At 35.5% G+C, this 15,291-nt stretch overlaps 2 protein-coding genes across 3 annotated transcripts; both read left to right on the plus strand.

Moving 5' to 3' along the window:
* The first annotated feature begins 2,301 nt into the window (after positions 1 to 2,301).
* On the plus strand, positions 2,302 to 9,787 carry LOC121971472. Its single transcript, XM_042522755.1, has 3 exons — positions 2,302 to 3,069; positions 7,166 to 7,953; positions 9,319 to 9,787. Exons 1-3 carry the CDS (start codon positions 2,341 to 2,343, stop codon positions 9,524 to 9,526), a joined length of 1,725 nt encoding a protein of 574 aa, XP_042378689.1. The 5' UTR covers positions 2,302 to 2,340; the 3' UTR covers positions 9,527 to 9,787.
* Positions 9,788 to 12,163: 2,376 nt separating this feature from the next.
* LOC121971473 (probable serine/threonine-protein kinase PBL26) lies at positions 12,164 to 14,894 on the plus strand. Of its 2 annotated transcripts, none has more exons than XM_042522756.1 (6): positions 12,164 to 12,464; positions 12,595 to 12,759; positions 13,083 to 13,318; positions 13,412 to 13,601; positions 13,948 to 14,339; positions 14,408 to 14,894. In XM_042522756.1, exons 2-6 carry the CDS (start codon positions 12,660 to 12,662, stop codon positions 14,603 to 14,605), a joined length of 1,116 nt encoding a protein of 371 aa, XP_042378690.1. In that variant the 5' UTR covers positions 12,164 to 12,464; positions 12,595 to 12,659; the 3' UTR covers positions 14,606 to 14,894. The 2 variants fall into 2 exon arrangements, with proteins under 2 accessions (XP_042378690.1, XP_042378691.1); XM_042522757.1 differs by having other exon boundaries at positions 12,609 to 12,759.
* Positions 14,895 to 15,291: the final 397 nt, after the last annotated feature.

The raw sequence follows: 15,291 nt of genomic DNA on the forward strand, positions 1-15,291 counted from the left end.
AATAGACGAAGTGAATCCTGGAGTAAAATATGTGCGTGCTGGTTGAAATAGGAAAAAAAATTATTAAGCCGGAGAATATGATTGGATTACAGATAATAAACAGTAATGAGGAGTTTAATTAACAGTGACTAATTACCGGCTCGTACGTAATTATGATTCATAATTAAAGATTAATTTAAATTTAAAATTTCATGTGTAATCCATTAAAATTGACGTGTACAATCTGTTTACTCCATTCCATTACTCTGTAAAAATATTTTTTAATGAATTTTCTATTTTATAATATTTTTTAAAAGAATTAAATAGACAGGGTTAGACTCGGGTCCAATCCAATCTACGGATGTCTCAACTAGGCCCGGTGCCGTGCTAGACCGCCAATTATGGCACGATGAATCCCAACAATGAGAAAGTGTTGATCGGTACGTTCAGATCATCTTGACATTTCGGAGTTGGTTTTTAATTAAAATTGTTTTGATCTTATCGTTCAAAAAAGGACTAATCAAGTTAGACGTGATCATGTTGTACAAATATTTCTTTAATCGACTCATTATCACTCAAGTTAAGATAACAGTTCATGCTAAAAGGATCTCATTTGTAGAACTTTTATGGTAGGAGTTTTAAATATGTATAATTTGTGTTTTAAATTTATTCGAAAAATAAATGAAGAGGTAAAGTCATCTATTTTCAAAATTAATGAGGCGAAGTCTAAATATATAAATTATAAAAAAATGAATTTAGTATGTCAAAATTTTCTCATATGTTAATCTGTGACTCATCTAAAATTCCCATCTAAAGTTAAATAATATTCCTGTGAGATAATGATTAATAAATGCAATACGTTATAATTTAAACCTTTATTAAGGCATTGCTAAGACCGGTCATTAACATCGACAGTCTAATATCCCGGGGGCATGGGTGATTAGACCCCAAGGCTTGAATGCTAACTACGACGTGTTATATTATATTTTTCCTAAAAAATAAATTTAGGACGCTGGTCGCATACGAGGTCAGATCCCTTCGTCTAAAATAAATGGATTAAAGGATAAATTACTTATAATTATGATTAAATTAAGACCGTGATCGATCCTTCTTTGAATTTATCGTCTTCTCATATTATAGTTTGGGATTAGAGATTGCCCGAAGGCCACTCCCAGCTCGGTGCTCGACAGTTTAGCCCATCGTCCGTGGCATCTAGATAATCTTCGATTATCTATCCTGATCTAAACTATAATCTAAGGGACGGTAAACGCAAGGAGGAATCGTAATCAATTACGATCGAATCACGACCACAATTTATCTGACTGCAATTACACGTGGTCCATTCCTTGTCTATTTTTTTATTTGAGGATTTGATCTTTGGTCCATAAAAAGGTGGATCAGTAATTGTAGTCGGATTGTGGCTGTGATTTAGTCACAATTGATTACGATCATTCCCTAAATTTATCGTCCCCAGATTATAATTTGGGTCGAGACGGATGACTGAGACTGGTAGCGATAAGCAAGTGACTAAACAGTCTGACGTTGAGCGGAAGGCAACCTCCGGATAGATTCTAATTATATCTTTCGATCTAAATTATAATATGAGAGATAGTAAAATAAAAAAATAGATCACAATTAATTATAATCACATCATGATCATCATTCAATTATAATTATAAATGGCCCATTCTAATGATCCATGATTACAATCATTCCTAAATTTATCGTCCCCAGATTATAATTTGGATCGAGACGGATGACTAAGACTGGTAGCGATAAGCAAGTGACTAAGTAACCTGACGTTGAGCGGAAGACAACCTCCGAATAGATTCTAATTATATCTTCCTATGTAAATTATAATATGAGAGATAGTAAAATCAAAAAATAGATCACAACTAATTATAATCATATCATATGATCATCATTCAATTATAATTATAAATGACCCGATCCATTTTTTTTTACCGAAAGATTTGGACTCGCTGATGGACAAACAAATATTTTTCGATTTATTTAGTAGGTGCAATATACGATAAGACCATCTAATCAATTTGTAACACGTGAATAACTGATATAAATAGAAAACTAATGGCCGGTAATTAATGCAAATTTTCTTTCCTTTTTAGCTGTAATATACCTCGTTAATCATTTTCCTTAATTTTATAGTGACTTATGATTTATAATATTTTTAAAAGAATAATTAAATTTTTTTTTTTAAACTATGATATATCTCATTTTATTATAGTGATTTATATTTTATTTTAAGGAATAATAAAAAATATTTTAAATTATAAAATGATAGGGAAGGGCAGACGGCAGACGGCAGACGGCAGACGGCAGAGTGAACCGTCAAGAATCAAGATGAGCGAGCCTGACGACCTCGATCTCGTCCTCTCCCAGCAGCGGTGCGAGCTAATGGCGGCGACCTACGCTGAGTCCGACCTTGATCTCGCCTTCCGCCTCCAGATGGAGGAAGCGATGGCAGCATCCCTCGCTGGTCCCCCATCCAACGGCCTTTCTTCCTCTACTGCCGCCACTGCAGCCGCTTCCTCCTCTTCCGTTCCGCCTATCGTCGCCGATTCCGACCGAGGAGGCTTCTCTGACGCTATCATGTTCCAGTACCTCGAGGTCGAACGCTTGCAGGACGAGGTGAGGGACTTCGAGCGGTCCCGAGCCGTGGCTCGCCGCATGACCGATGACATCCGCCGCCGCGCCCACGACGAGCGCGTCGCTCGCGATATCGACGAGATGCCAGAGGACGAGTGGGAGCAGTTTGGAGACCATTTCGAGCGGCCTATTGAGAACGTTCAGGCCGTCGAGGAGCCTACCTTTCGCCTCTACTTCAAGGGCATGGTCAGCGAGCACTTATCGAATGGCCGTTTGGTCCATCTCGCCGCCATTGCAGCAGCCGTTTGCGATCCTAGCGGAAATCTGTTGCTCAAAATCCAGAAGCCTGTGCCGATCAAGGACGTTGGCACCTGCCGCGAGGTAGTGGAAACGGCGGCGCTGATCGAGGGGCTGAATGCGGTTATCTCGTTAGGCATCAAGAACATATCCGTGTTCTGCGACTACAAGGTTCTTTACAATCACGTGAGTACGTTATTTCCAGGAATTTCTTGGTTTTGCTTCGCAAGTTCCATCTCTTAGATTTCACTTTCCCATCGTAACTAAAAGATTCTTTACTACATGTTTTTTTTTTTTGTCAATTTGGGTCTCTCATCAGTGCTGATCGTAGAATATTTGGGTATTATACGATCAAGATAGGATTGAATTCGGCGGTGCCAATTACCTGAACTCATAACTTTATGTTTGATATTTACTAGTGATTCTATCTTTGAACAACTGAGGCGCTCTTTGTGTATATCAACTACTACAATTATTAAGGCTTAGTTGAGAAATGTTTTTGCAACTGTGAGAACATATCAGATTAAAAATCGAATGTGAGAAAGTAGCTGAGGGACAATCGATAGTGTGTTTGGCTGTCCTACAATGGAAGTGAGGTTTCTCTATTTGAGGTGCACAGTAAAATTATGATTAAATGTGGTAAGAGTACAAATGGCTATAAGGGTAGAGTTAAAAAAGAAATCAACTTTATACTATGCAATTTTTTCACAATATTATGTGAGGTTTGATTTATTTTTATATTGCCTAAAGCATACTAATTTGACTTTTAAAAGTAACTGTATGAATTGATTTATAGACTCATACTTCAATATTTGTGTTGATAAATTCATCTTGTTCTGGATTCAAAGAATATAACTCGATCTATTTGGAAGAGTCTACTAAGATGAAATAATAACTTATACAAATTAATGATTTAATATCAATTCATAAGGTTACAACTAAAGAAAGACAGTGGGAACTCAAATGAAAGGAACTAGGTTTAGGATATAAATATATATTTCTCAAAATGATGAAAAGGTAAATTTGTCTTTAAAAAATTTATAAGTAAAAGAGCAAAAAAACTGTACAATTCCTTTCACTTTGAGTTTCCCTATTGTGATTTTTACAAACACTTTTCTTTGGCATAATTGTGAAGCAACTAGAACAATTGCCTTTGTGTAGAAGAAGAAACTTATAATGTGGAAGCTTAGAGATAGTTAACGGTAAGGTCGTAGTGGCAGAGTCAATACCATGTGGTTTGTCTCATTGTAACTAGGCTCTAATAGTGAGGGCGATCAGAAGGTTTGTCATTTCTAGGCGTTCTTCATCTTCCTCTTTTCAATGTTGTGCCATGGTGTTTTCGTCTTACTTTGTTTATTCACATGATACCACATTATGGTTTGTCTCATTGAGACTAGGATTTTAGAGTGAGCTAAGCCAGAGACCCGGGGTTGACTATAAGTTTTTGTCATTTTTAAGCTTTCTTCATCTTCCTCTTTTCAATGTTGTGTTGTGGTTTTCTTGTCTTAGTTTCATTATTCGTATGATGCTACCAGGACTCAAATTATGGATTGTCTTATTATCAACATCATCAACATGATATGTTAATCTCATCTAGTTGAGTTGGCTGCATGGATCTTATCATCCATCGAACACTATGCAAGCATATCGCTAGTAATGATAATCTCTTAAATCAATTTTAGTTGGATGGCTAACCCTTTTTTACATGGGTGAATGATAAGAAGAGAAAAGGAAGAAAAACACAAAATTACACATACATCACAGTTCACTTTTATACATTATGTTCCACTTTCTCTTTCAATCTCTTTTTTCTTCCTTATTATCTATCCAAGTAAAACATAGCTTAAAGATATTTAAACATGAGTTAACCAATGATGTAATAGGCTCATGTTGATTATTTTGACTATTGATAACTATGTTTCTCAGTTTGATGTCAAAACTATCAATGTTTGTGTTTTTATCTGTCATATAACTGTCTTGGTTATATGACAATTATGATCTGTGTTCATAGCTTGTTCAGATATCCTTGGTGGATAAATAAGAATTCATTAGGCTAATTTTTTTATTAGTAGAGAGTATATGTGTAGCGCTACTTTAGTTTTTAACATTTTGTGAACTGTCCAAATTATGATATGTGGAGAATAGCTTTAAAATGCTAAGTGGCTGCCTTGGTTGTTTTGCCAAGGGCGTGTGCTATGCCTAGTGGCTAGGCAACCCACTCCTTTAAAAAGTTGCACAGACAACCCACCTAGGCAGCTGGGCTAATCTCAATAGAAGATGTTTTTTTTTTTAAAGTTGTTGATTCATTTAACATTAGGTGTCTTTTCTTTATTTTGATATTGTGGTATGACATTAATTATAAGCTAGCCATGTGGTTTCTTGCAATTTATATTTATAACAATACATTATTAATTTTATTTTTACTGTGATTTTTGTTTCTATTGTTATTTATAACTATACATTATTAATTTTTAATGTTAACACTTATTTATGATTGTAAATTTGTTTTGATTGATTAAGGATACAATTTTTATATATTTATATATACACATTAATATTGTCATTCTTAATTTAATTTATTTCTCTTTATTTTAATATTATTATACAATTGATTGCCTATTTGCCTAAGTATGAGGCAATGGGCTGGCTGCTCATCACCCTGAACCGCTTTTTAATACCTTAATGTGGAGCAAGTATAAATGGGAAAAAATTGATATAATTTTTTGGTATTGTTGCTAGTATAACATGGTCAAGGTAAGATAGGACAATGGAAGTTGCCGAAAACATACCATGATGTTGTGAGGTCTTACATTGCTTGCTAGTTAAGAATAGACCCATAATGGTGGTTAGGTTAGTAGTGATGTTATTCTTATTTTTCAAATTGTAGTGTTGATTTTCATACTGATACTGAAATTTTTTCTAATTATGCTAACTAATGGCAGGATAATTATTACAGTAAAGGTTATATGAGTCTACTGATGTGCTGAACCACCAAATTTAATCAATACAGTTATGGATTTTAGAAACATATTTGATTATATAGCTTCTCTAAAACTGATGGCAGTGAAAATTTTCCTATAAACTGATTTTCAAGTCCTCTAAACTAAACAATCTTTGTGGTTGTCACCATCTGGGTCTCCTTGTATGAATTACTCCAAGAGGTCAAGCCCAACCTATTAGATGGCATAAACTTCCAATATGCTCCATAAATCACCCATGGATACCAACATGCCCACCTTGTCCAGGCTCTTGTAGAGTGGACACAAAAAAAAAGTGTCATTCTCCATTTGGAAGTCATGTCTCCTCTAGGCCAGTGCTTCATCTTATTAGATTTAACAATAATAGGGCTCACTGTTGCTCCCCATGCACATTTACACCATGGAATTCGGTTCCAGCTTGGCTAAATGCTTCATGCATGATCTATTTGTAAACATGATGCAAAACACCTGGCAAGGTAAAAATAGTTGTCATGCATCCTTGATCTGTCAAAGTTGGACTACTAGCGTGGCATCTACTTTATCATAACCATGAGGTTAACATGAAGGTGTATTGATTCAGGTTGCTAGTGATGTCGCAGCTCAACATGAAGAGTCTGAAGGTCCTGACATATTCATGTATCTTCCAACTATTGGCAATTAATAGGGAAGGGAGATAATGAGAAAAATTCATGGAGATTTTACATTGAGGGCATCAACGTAGTAGAGAATGCTAGTGCGGTGGAAAGTTGGTTACTGACATTGAAGACACAATGGTTTCCCTCATATTGAAAGTAGGCCTACAATGTAATGGGGTAGAACATTTCCTTGGCAACAACTGTGATGAGTGGGTGATCGAATAAAGTTTAGGTTCAACTACTAGATAACTTCATTATAAAGTGTAGTCAAGAACTTTATTGCTCAACTTAGCGAATCCACTATCCTCACAACTAAAATTTGACACAAGCCTTATAAAGAATGTCCTACAATTTTAATCTTGTATCACCAATTTTTGAAAATATATTCAACACTAGATTCATGCATGTTCCAAATACTCGCATTAGATTTCTTGTCTCCTGAAGAATTTTCCCCCCTGCTATTCACATACTAAGCATTATTATTGAGCATAATTGTAAAAATAATACTCTCAATTTGTGTAGTTGCATGGGTTATGTTCGATTGTTTTTTCTTTACATTAAAATGCCATATCCTCATGTTCTACTTTTTATCCACATTAAATTCCTGTTGATGTAGCATCATACATACAATCCTTTTCTTTTTAAGGAATAATCTCAATTAGTTTACAGGTTAGAGGTATATGGGCCCCTAAAAGGAGAAAAGTTGCCCAAGTGGTTAATCAGGCCAAGCAGCTGCGGATAAATTTCAAAAAATTTACAATATCTTTTTTGCCAAGATGGTCTGTCAAATTTGTGTTTACATTTGCAAGGGATGCTATAAACTCTCAGCTGTCAAAGGATGTTGTTGATGCAGTTGACCCAAAATTTTCAAGGGAGACTTGCATCATATGTTTGGAAGTTACAAATTCTTCAGAAATGTTGATTGTCGATAACTGTTTACACCGGTTTTGCTTTTCCTGTATGAAACAGCACGTTGAAGCTAAATTGCATCATGGAATACTCCCAGGCTGTCCACATGATGGCTGCAAAGTTATCCTTGATTTAGAATCTGGTAGGAAGTATTTACCACCCAAACTACTTGAACTTTTGAGCCAGCGCCTAAAGGAGGCATCAATTCCTGATGAGCAGAAAGTTTACTGTCCATACCCCAGGTGCTCAGCTCTCATGTCGGCAAGTGATGTTAAGTTTCCTAGACTGGAGGAGTTAAGCAAATCTTCCGATAAGTCTGTTGTTGATTATTTAAGAAAATGTATCAAATGCAACGGCTCATTTTGCATCAATTGTAAGGTTCCTTGGCACGAGAAACTAACATGTTATCAGTTTAAGATGTTATCTCCGACAATCCTTCCTGAAGAAGCAAGGTTACAGGCCCTTGCAAAACAAAAGTTATGGCGCCAATGCGTTAAGTGCAACCACATGATTGAACTCTCAGAAGGCTGTTTCCATATGACTTGCAGGTAATCCTTTGGGCAAAATCTCTGTAGTATGATCTCCTTGTTTTCTTTTTTGACTTTTTGATGTCTTGGACTGTGCTTGGCCTTTCTGAAATCTTGTCGCTGTTAACCCATGCCTCTACATGCAGTACAGGTTGCATTATTCACATGTATGGCTATGCCAACCTGGTCTTGCACTTTGATATGATAACCTCTTTGATGTCATTCCACTTTATCTTGCTTACTGGTTGAAACAAGATATGAGTTTTCTTTTTCAATGAAACAAGGATATTGTGTTTCAAGAATTAGTTAGCAAGAGTATTTTGCTTAGGCAGCTTGTTGATTTATACACACTTGTCCACCAATCAAACTTGTCGACTTTCACCTCTTTAATGTCATCCCACTTTGTTGACTTATACACACTTACCAATCATTATTTACTTTGGAAGAAAACACAACCTAGAAATGTTGCTAGCAAAGTATTCTAATGAAACAAGTAAATGCATACAATTAATTGTTTGGCACTGCAAGAAAACACTTAACGTACCAATGTCGTTAATGACTAATTTGTCTATCACTTGCAGATAGAGTTCTTAAGCCAACACTTATTTGTGTTGCATGCTACTATATTAAAAACATAGTTCAGTGCTCTCATTTTGTGATTACTCTGCGTTATATTAGTCTTGAAGTAGGTTGTTCATCTACTCCACGAAGAAGTTGTCTAATCCTTTTTTCATATGAATCTCTAAAAAAATGTCCTTATATTTTAATATTAATATAAATCAGGTTTCTCACTTAAAAATTGTTCAGGATAGCCTGTCTATTTACTCTTCATTACCCAAGAAACCGAGCTGATAGAATACAGAATCTTTTGTTTTCATTATCTAATAGGATAATGTTTATTCTAAGATAACTTTTAGAATCTTTAAGTAGCCGGTTGTCTGTGATTTATCCAGGAAGACTGAACAAAATCACATGACAGATGCTCACTGTTGAACTTTATATTGTCTTCATATTTGGCAAATTATCATATCACCTTCTATCCTGTATTTTGGTTTGCAAGTAAATTTGATGCTGGTTGGTACTTGACAACTATTTCTACAGTGGAAATCTCACAACTGTGAACTATATTCTTCACAATCAATTCGCAGGGTCAGCTGCTTTGCAAATACATAGAATCACTCTAAACTCCTATGTTTATCTTTGAATTAACTTGAATAAGAGATGAGGAAGTCTTTTGGACAAAAGACAGCAATAAATCATATCCTATGTTTTACATGTGCTGTTTTTTCTTAGACAATGTTTTCATCGCGAAACTTGGTGTATTCTTACATACTAATGCTGCTATTGTTTGTTGAGGTCAATTTACCCTTCAGCTTCATCATGCAGGTGTGGCTATGAATTTTGCTACACTTGCGGTGTCGAATGGGTGGACAAGAAACAGGCATGTAATTGCCCTTTATTCGAGTATGAAACTGAAGATGAATCAGAAATCTACGAAGAGGACGAGGATTACAGTGATGAAGACAGCTACTACGATTCTAATTATGATGACTACGGGGAGGCGACTGTGGATTTTTTTATGCACTTGACATAACAATGTCGTCACCTCAGCCCCTGCTGCATCAGTTTCATTACCTCTTTCATCTGTTTAAAGTCTTAATTTACACACTACTTTGGGGATTTGCACTCCAGGACTCATGAACTGCGTAGGCATGTGAATATGGTAAGGTAGCAAACTGCTTTCGATAAAATGTGCATTTTGCTTCGTTAGCTGCTACTTTGTGTTCTCAGACTTATATCGTCATGTGTTCCACAATTTCTTCTCATCTATAAAAGATTCGCAGGATTGAAGCAATTTGCTACTGATTTATTTGCTTCATCTCTAGCTTTATTAAGAGCATCTGTTATGAGTTACTTCTCTACCTATTTGCTTGATTGTTATTTAACTCGGATGGATATAGTGGCTAGCGCATAAGGTGTTGTCACCATGAGGTCTGGGGTTCGAATCTCGACAAAGTCGAGATAAATATCTCTCTTATGTGCTAGTCACTATTCCAAAGGCTAGTAGCCGTCCGTAATTTATCTTCTCCGTGTTGATCTTGAGATGGATTGACGGGAGCGTTGGTTGGGGGCGCGCGTATTCGTCTTTTTGCCCACTTGATTGTTATTTAACTCTTTAAAGCCCTTATATAGTGATGGAAAATATTTGTTTATTATTTGAATTCAAATATAATGAGGCAAAATTTGTTTACAGGAGAATAAAGGACTTGCTTTTCATATTTTTAATAAATAAGGGTACCTTTGTAATTTTTGCCATGATTGAAATGCAATTATTTAAAATATTTGAAATATATATAATAAAAAAACCTTTTAATTGTTGTCCTTCAGTTTTTTTTACTAACCAAGTTTATTACAGTATCGTACGATTAAAAGACAATATAAATATTATAGAAATGAGAAAATAAAAATAAAAATGTGTGACTATTACAAAAATAAAATGGGAAAGACTTCACACGTCCAGTCATTCCGCAACTCAAATACAAATAAAATGCAAATAGGTTAGAACTATGAATAGGCTTATAATGCGTATATACGAGCGATTCAACACTATTCTGCTATTCTGCTCTGTTATTTCATATTATATTATATATATAGTCAATTTTTTTAATTTATCTATCGGATAAAATTAAAATATAATCTAAAATATACAATATGCTCTTCTTTAATCTCGTTGCTGATACGAATTCAAGAGTAGGGATTAATTGGATATTCATGAAGAGATGTGCTTTTCCCACCCGTTTGACACTCTCCCGTTCCGGTCCCAATTTTTTTACCCTTACACCCTTTCCTATTCTCTTCCACATTTTATTTTATTTTATTTTGTTTTATTGATTTTTGTTTTTTTAATCAGATTTTTTATCAATTTTATTCTTTTCAATAATTTTTTTTATTATATATTTATAATCTTTTATTTATGTTTTAGGTAGATTTTCACATCCTCTTACACACTCCCTTCTCAACCCCTTTATTATTAACCTTTATACCATTTTTCTTATTTCATTTTTCTGATTTTTTTATTAAGTATTTTCTTGACAAGAATGTTATGTTATTTTTTATATTTGTAATATGAGATCGGATCCTCTATCACTAATTTTTTATCCTCATGTCCCATTCGTCACTCCAGTTTATTATCGACGGTCTTCGGCCGTCGCCTCGATTAAAGCTATACCCTAGGGGAAAGGTGAACCCAGGAGGTCGCCATCGGAGCGATCGACGTCGGAATTCGGTCGAATTTGAGAAGGGACTCATATCGACGGTGAAAGAAAGTCTGTTCAGATCTGCCCCGCGTTCATCTTCCCCTATGATATAGTTTTAATCGGGATGGCGACCGGAGGCCACCGACGATGGGCTGAGGTGACGAATAGGATACGAGGACATGTGACAGACGATTCGATCTCTTGTAATTTTTTATTTTTTTAATAGTAGATTTTAAAGATTATTATTTATAAAAAATTTAAAAGTAAAATATGGATAAAAAAATAAAAAAATTATGAAAAAATAATAAATAAAATTTAATGAAAAAATAAAACTAAAGAAGTAAATAAAATTTAAAAAAAATAAAACTAAAGAAGCAAATAAAATTTTAAAAAATAAAATAACTTGTAGGTCATTTAATAGGAGAGAGAGGAGGGGGTGCGGAAAAACAATTAACATTCATGAATAAATTTGTTATTTGACCAAGTAAGAATATAAGCTTGTGAATAAATAAATAAATAAGCTGAAACAATTTATCAAATTAAATAAATAAATTTTTTATATATATTTAATTGGTTAATATTTTGGATAATATTAGTGAATAATGGTCTTGAATGATATGTATTAATAAAATTATTATTACTAAATAAATAAATAAATATATTTTAAAAGTAAATAAATAAATTTATATTATCAAATTTAATAATTAATTAAACTAACTTAAAATGATAAATTTTAAATAATTAAATAAGTTGGAATAATTTAAATGATCAGCCTCAAATAAAATTTAAATCAAACTCAAATCAAATTTAAATTAAATTTAAATTTATAAAAATAAATTAAGTAGCCTGAATAAAAATTCGAGCAACAGTTGAGTCGGACTCGGATGATTGAGCTGCTGTCTGCTGAGTGGCTTTTTCAGTTTTTTGTTTGTTTGTTATTTATTTACCTATCTTGGGCATTCAAAAAAGCATAACTGAGAGACGTCGAGGTTTACCATTTTTAACCCCCCAAAAATTCAAAATTAGGGCAACGGCTTCTCAACCCGTCTCTATTGTCTTCCGCCCAAATTTGGATCGACGTCCGGCCTCCGGAGCACTTCAAGTATGCCGTCGACTCGCAGCTGTCCTTGCCTAAACACCCACCTCTCGCCGCTGAAGAAGATATCTCTTTCTCGAACCGACTCACTCCTGCAGCCGGAGCTCGACCTTCTGTTTGTGCTCCCTAAAGTCCGCCCGACCTTGTGGCGTGCTGATCTAGTTGTGGTGCTTTCTGTGGTAGGTGAAATTTCAAATTGTGTTGGAAGTTCCGATCTCGCCAAGGATTTCTGCTTCTGCAAGCCTTTTGAACAATTTTGGATCTTTTTGGTTGAAGTTGTTTGCTTAATTGACGATCCTGGAAATTTAGGGTTTTGTCTGCAGACTTGAGCTTGCCAGGAACACAGAGAGAGAGAGAGAGTGGGAGATTGAGAAATGAGTTGCTTTCCTTGTTTCTTGAGGAAGAGGATCCCAAAGGAGGAACTATCTCGCATTGTAAGCGGCACAGATAAAAATGAGCTCAGGAAAAAGCCTGGTGAGTTCCCCTTCATTCCCCACCATATATACCATTAGGTTGTTGAAACATTGTGAGTTTCCCCTTTCCCCTGATTTACCATGATAAATACATACATTAATCGAGGAAGACGAAGGTCAAAAATGACTTAATTAGCAACAATTAAATTGCATAACATTCAATTAAATATAGATGAAGATATAGTTGGGTATTGAGACCAATCGCATAGGAAAATCCATATATTCTATCCCACTTTGGTATATCATGTTCATTTTGTATTTTTCATGTCATTCGATTGTCCCTATGCTAAATGCATGGGAGAGTTTTTGTTTTTCATTGGGCAGAGTATGTGGCACAAAAATCCACAGAAGCAACTCGAAAAGATGCTGGAAATGGTAATATTGCATCTCAGACTTCCACAGAAGCAACAACAAGAGATGCTGGAAATGGAAATATTGAAGCTCGAAATTTCACATTCCGTGAGCTGGCTGCGGCTACCAAGAATTTCCGGTCTGAATGTCTGTTGGGTGAAGGAGGGTTCGGCAGAGTTTATAAGGGTCACCTTGAGAACCTTGGACAGGTAAATGGGTAACTGACCGTTCTTGCTGTTTCTTTGATCACTGTTAAATTGTGTAGAGGTTATTCACAATCGTCTAATACATTTGGGTTTTAGGTGGTGGCGGTTAAGCAGCTTGACAGGAATGGATTCCAAGGGAACAAAGAATTCATTGTCGAAGTGATGATGCTTAGTCTCCTCCATCATGAAAATCTAGTCAAGCTTATTGGCTACTGCGCTGATGGTGCTCAAAGACTTTTGGTATATGAATACATGTCCTTGGGCTCCTTAGAAGACCATCTCCTCGGTAATATTACCGTAAAAGTAGCTTATTTCATACCTCTGCCTAATATCGTTGGTTTGTTGAATGCATAACAACTATATTGTTCATCCAACCTTTTTTTTCTATACTATTGTGTACTCTACTTTTAGACGGTCATAACCTGTTCTGAAGTTCGATGCTCCTCTTCCATTAGTCATTCCATATGTAGGAAAGTTTTGCTATAATCCTCCGTTTTGCTATAATCCTCACGAGTAATCCAATTTGAGCATGATAAAATGTGGTGGACAGCTAAATGTAATTGTATTGATTCTTGTTCTATAGTCTTCTGAAGGTTAACTAGTTGTGATGATCCAATTTACTCTGTTTACAGATATATCGCCGGAGCAGAAATCTCTAAACTGGTACACTAGGATGAAAATAGCATATCATGCTGCTCAAGGTCTAGAGTATTTGCACGAGGAGGCCAACCCGCCCGTGATCTACCGTGACCTCAAATCATCCAATATCCTACTTGACAAAGATTTCAATGCAAAATTGTCTGATTTTGGTCTTGCGAAATTGGATCCCATGGGAGATGAAATTCATGTTTCTTCAAAGGTGATGGGCACTTATGGGTACTGTGCGCCTGAGTATGCTAGAACAGGTGAACTTACAGTGAAGGCAGATGTATACAGTTTCGGAGTTGTGTTGCTCGAGCTGATCACAGGGAGGAGTGCAATTAACACGTTGAAGCCAACAAGTGAACAGAATCTTGTCTCTTGGGTATGCAATCCTCAAACTGTTCTTAGTTTACAACCCTTGCCATTCGTTCTAATTTTGTATTCCAATAGGCGATGCCAAAATTCAAAGATCAAAAGAGGTTCAAAGAACTAGTTGATCCACTCTTGAATGAAGATTATCCAGCAAATGGCTTGAGCCAAGCAGTTGCTGTTGCTGCATTATGCCTTCAAGAAGAGGCTCTTTCTCGCCCATTTATGGCCGATGTCGTGACCGCACTACACGTTCTTGTAGACACTCCCCGAGTGTAGGCCATTCTCCAGCATCAAGATCCAACTTCTAAGCATTGGATCTTATCATTTGCAGATGAGAAGATCATTGGGAAACCGATTAGTTGAAAGTGGCTCTTCTAACATATTGTTGTTGTTGTCGGACGAACTTGTGCATTGAACACATGTTAGGGGTTTTAGTTTCTCGCCTTAACCTTCCTCTTACTCCTCTGTATGGTCCCTTTTGTCAGTAGTAAACATGATATGATTTCGAAAGGTAAACTCTAGTTTTGGTTAGTTGACTATGTATATATATAGTTTTGTGGAGAAATATTTTTTTTAGCAATCACATTCAAGTTATGTTGACCCTAATTGAGGTGGAAGAAAAAGAAGAATTAGGTAAAATTATGTTTTAGCTCTCGTCTTTAACACTGAGCGTAAAGACTTTGTAGATGCACACACTTTAAATATTTATTTCGAACACATGCCGATAACAATAATAATAGGCTGGAGTCACTTTAATATCATGGCCAACTTCACCTAAGGCATTGAAATGGTTTTAACATGCCCCTAAGGTAGCATTGAGTTGACTAGTGCGGATAGAATTGTTATTATAAGATAAGAGTTCAAATTTCGATAAAGTCGAGGAAAAAAAGTTTTTTTTTACACTGATCAATTATAACTTTCAGATTTATCTCTTTACAGATGGTCGAAGAGTCGACCGTATA

The sequence above is a fragment of the Zingiber officinale genome, chromosome 4A, assembly GCF_018446385.1.
Source record: "Zingiber officinale cultivar Zhangliang chromosome 4A, Zo_v1.1, whole genome shotgun sequence".
Lineage (NCBI taxonomy): Eukaryota > Viridiplantae > Streptophyta > Magnoliopsida > Zingiberales > Zingiberaceae > Zingiber > Zingiber officinale.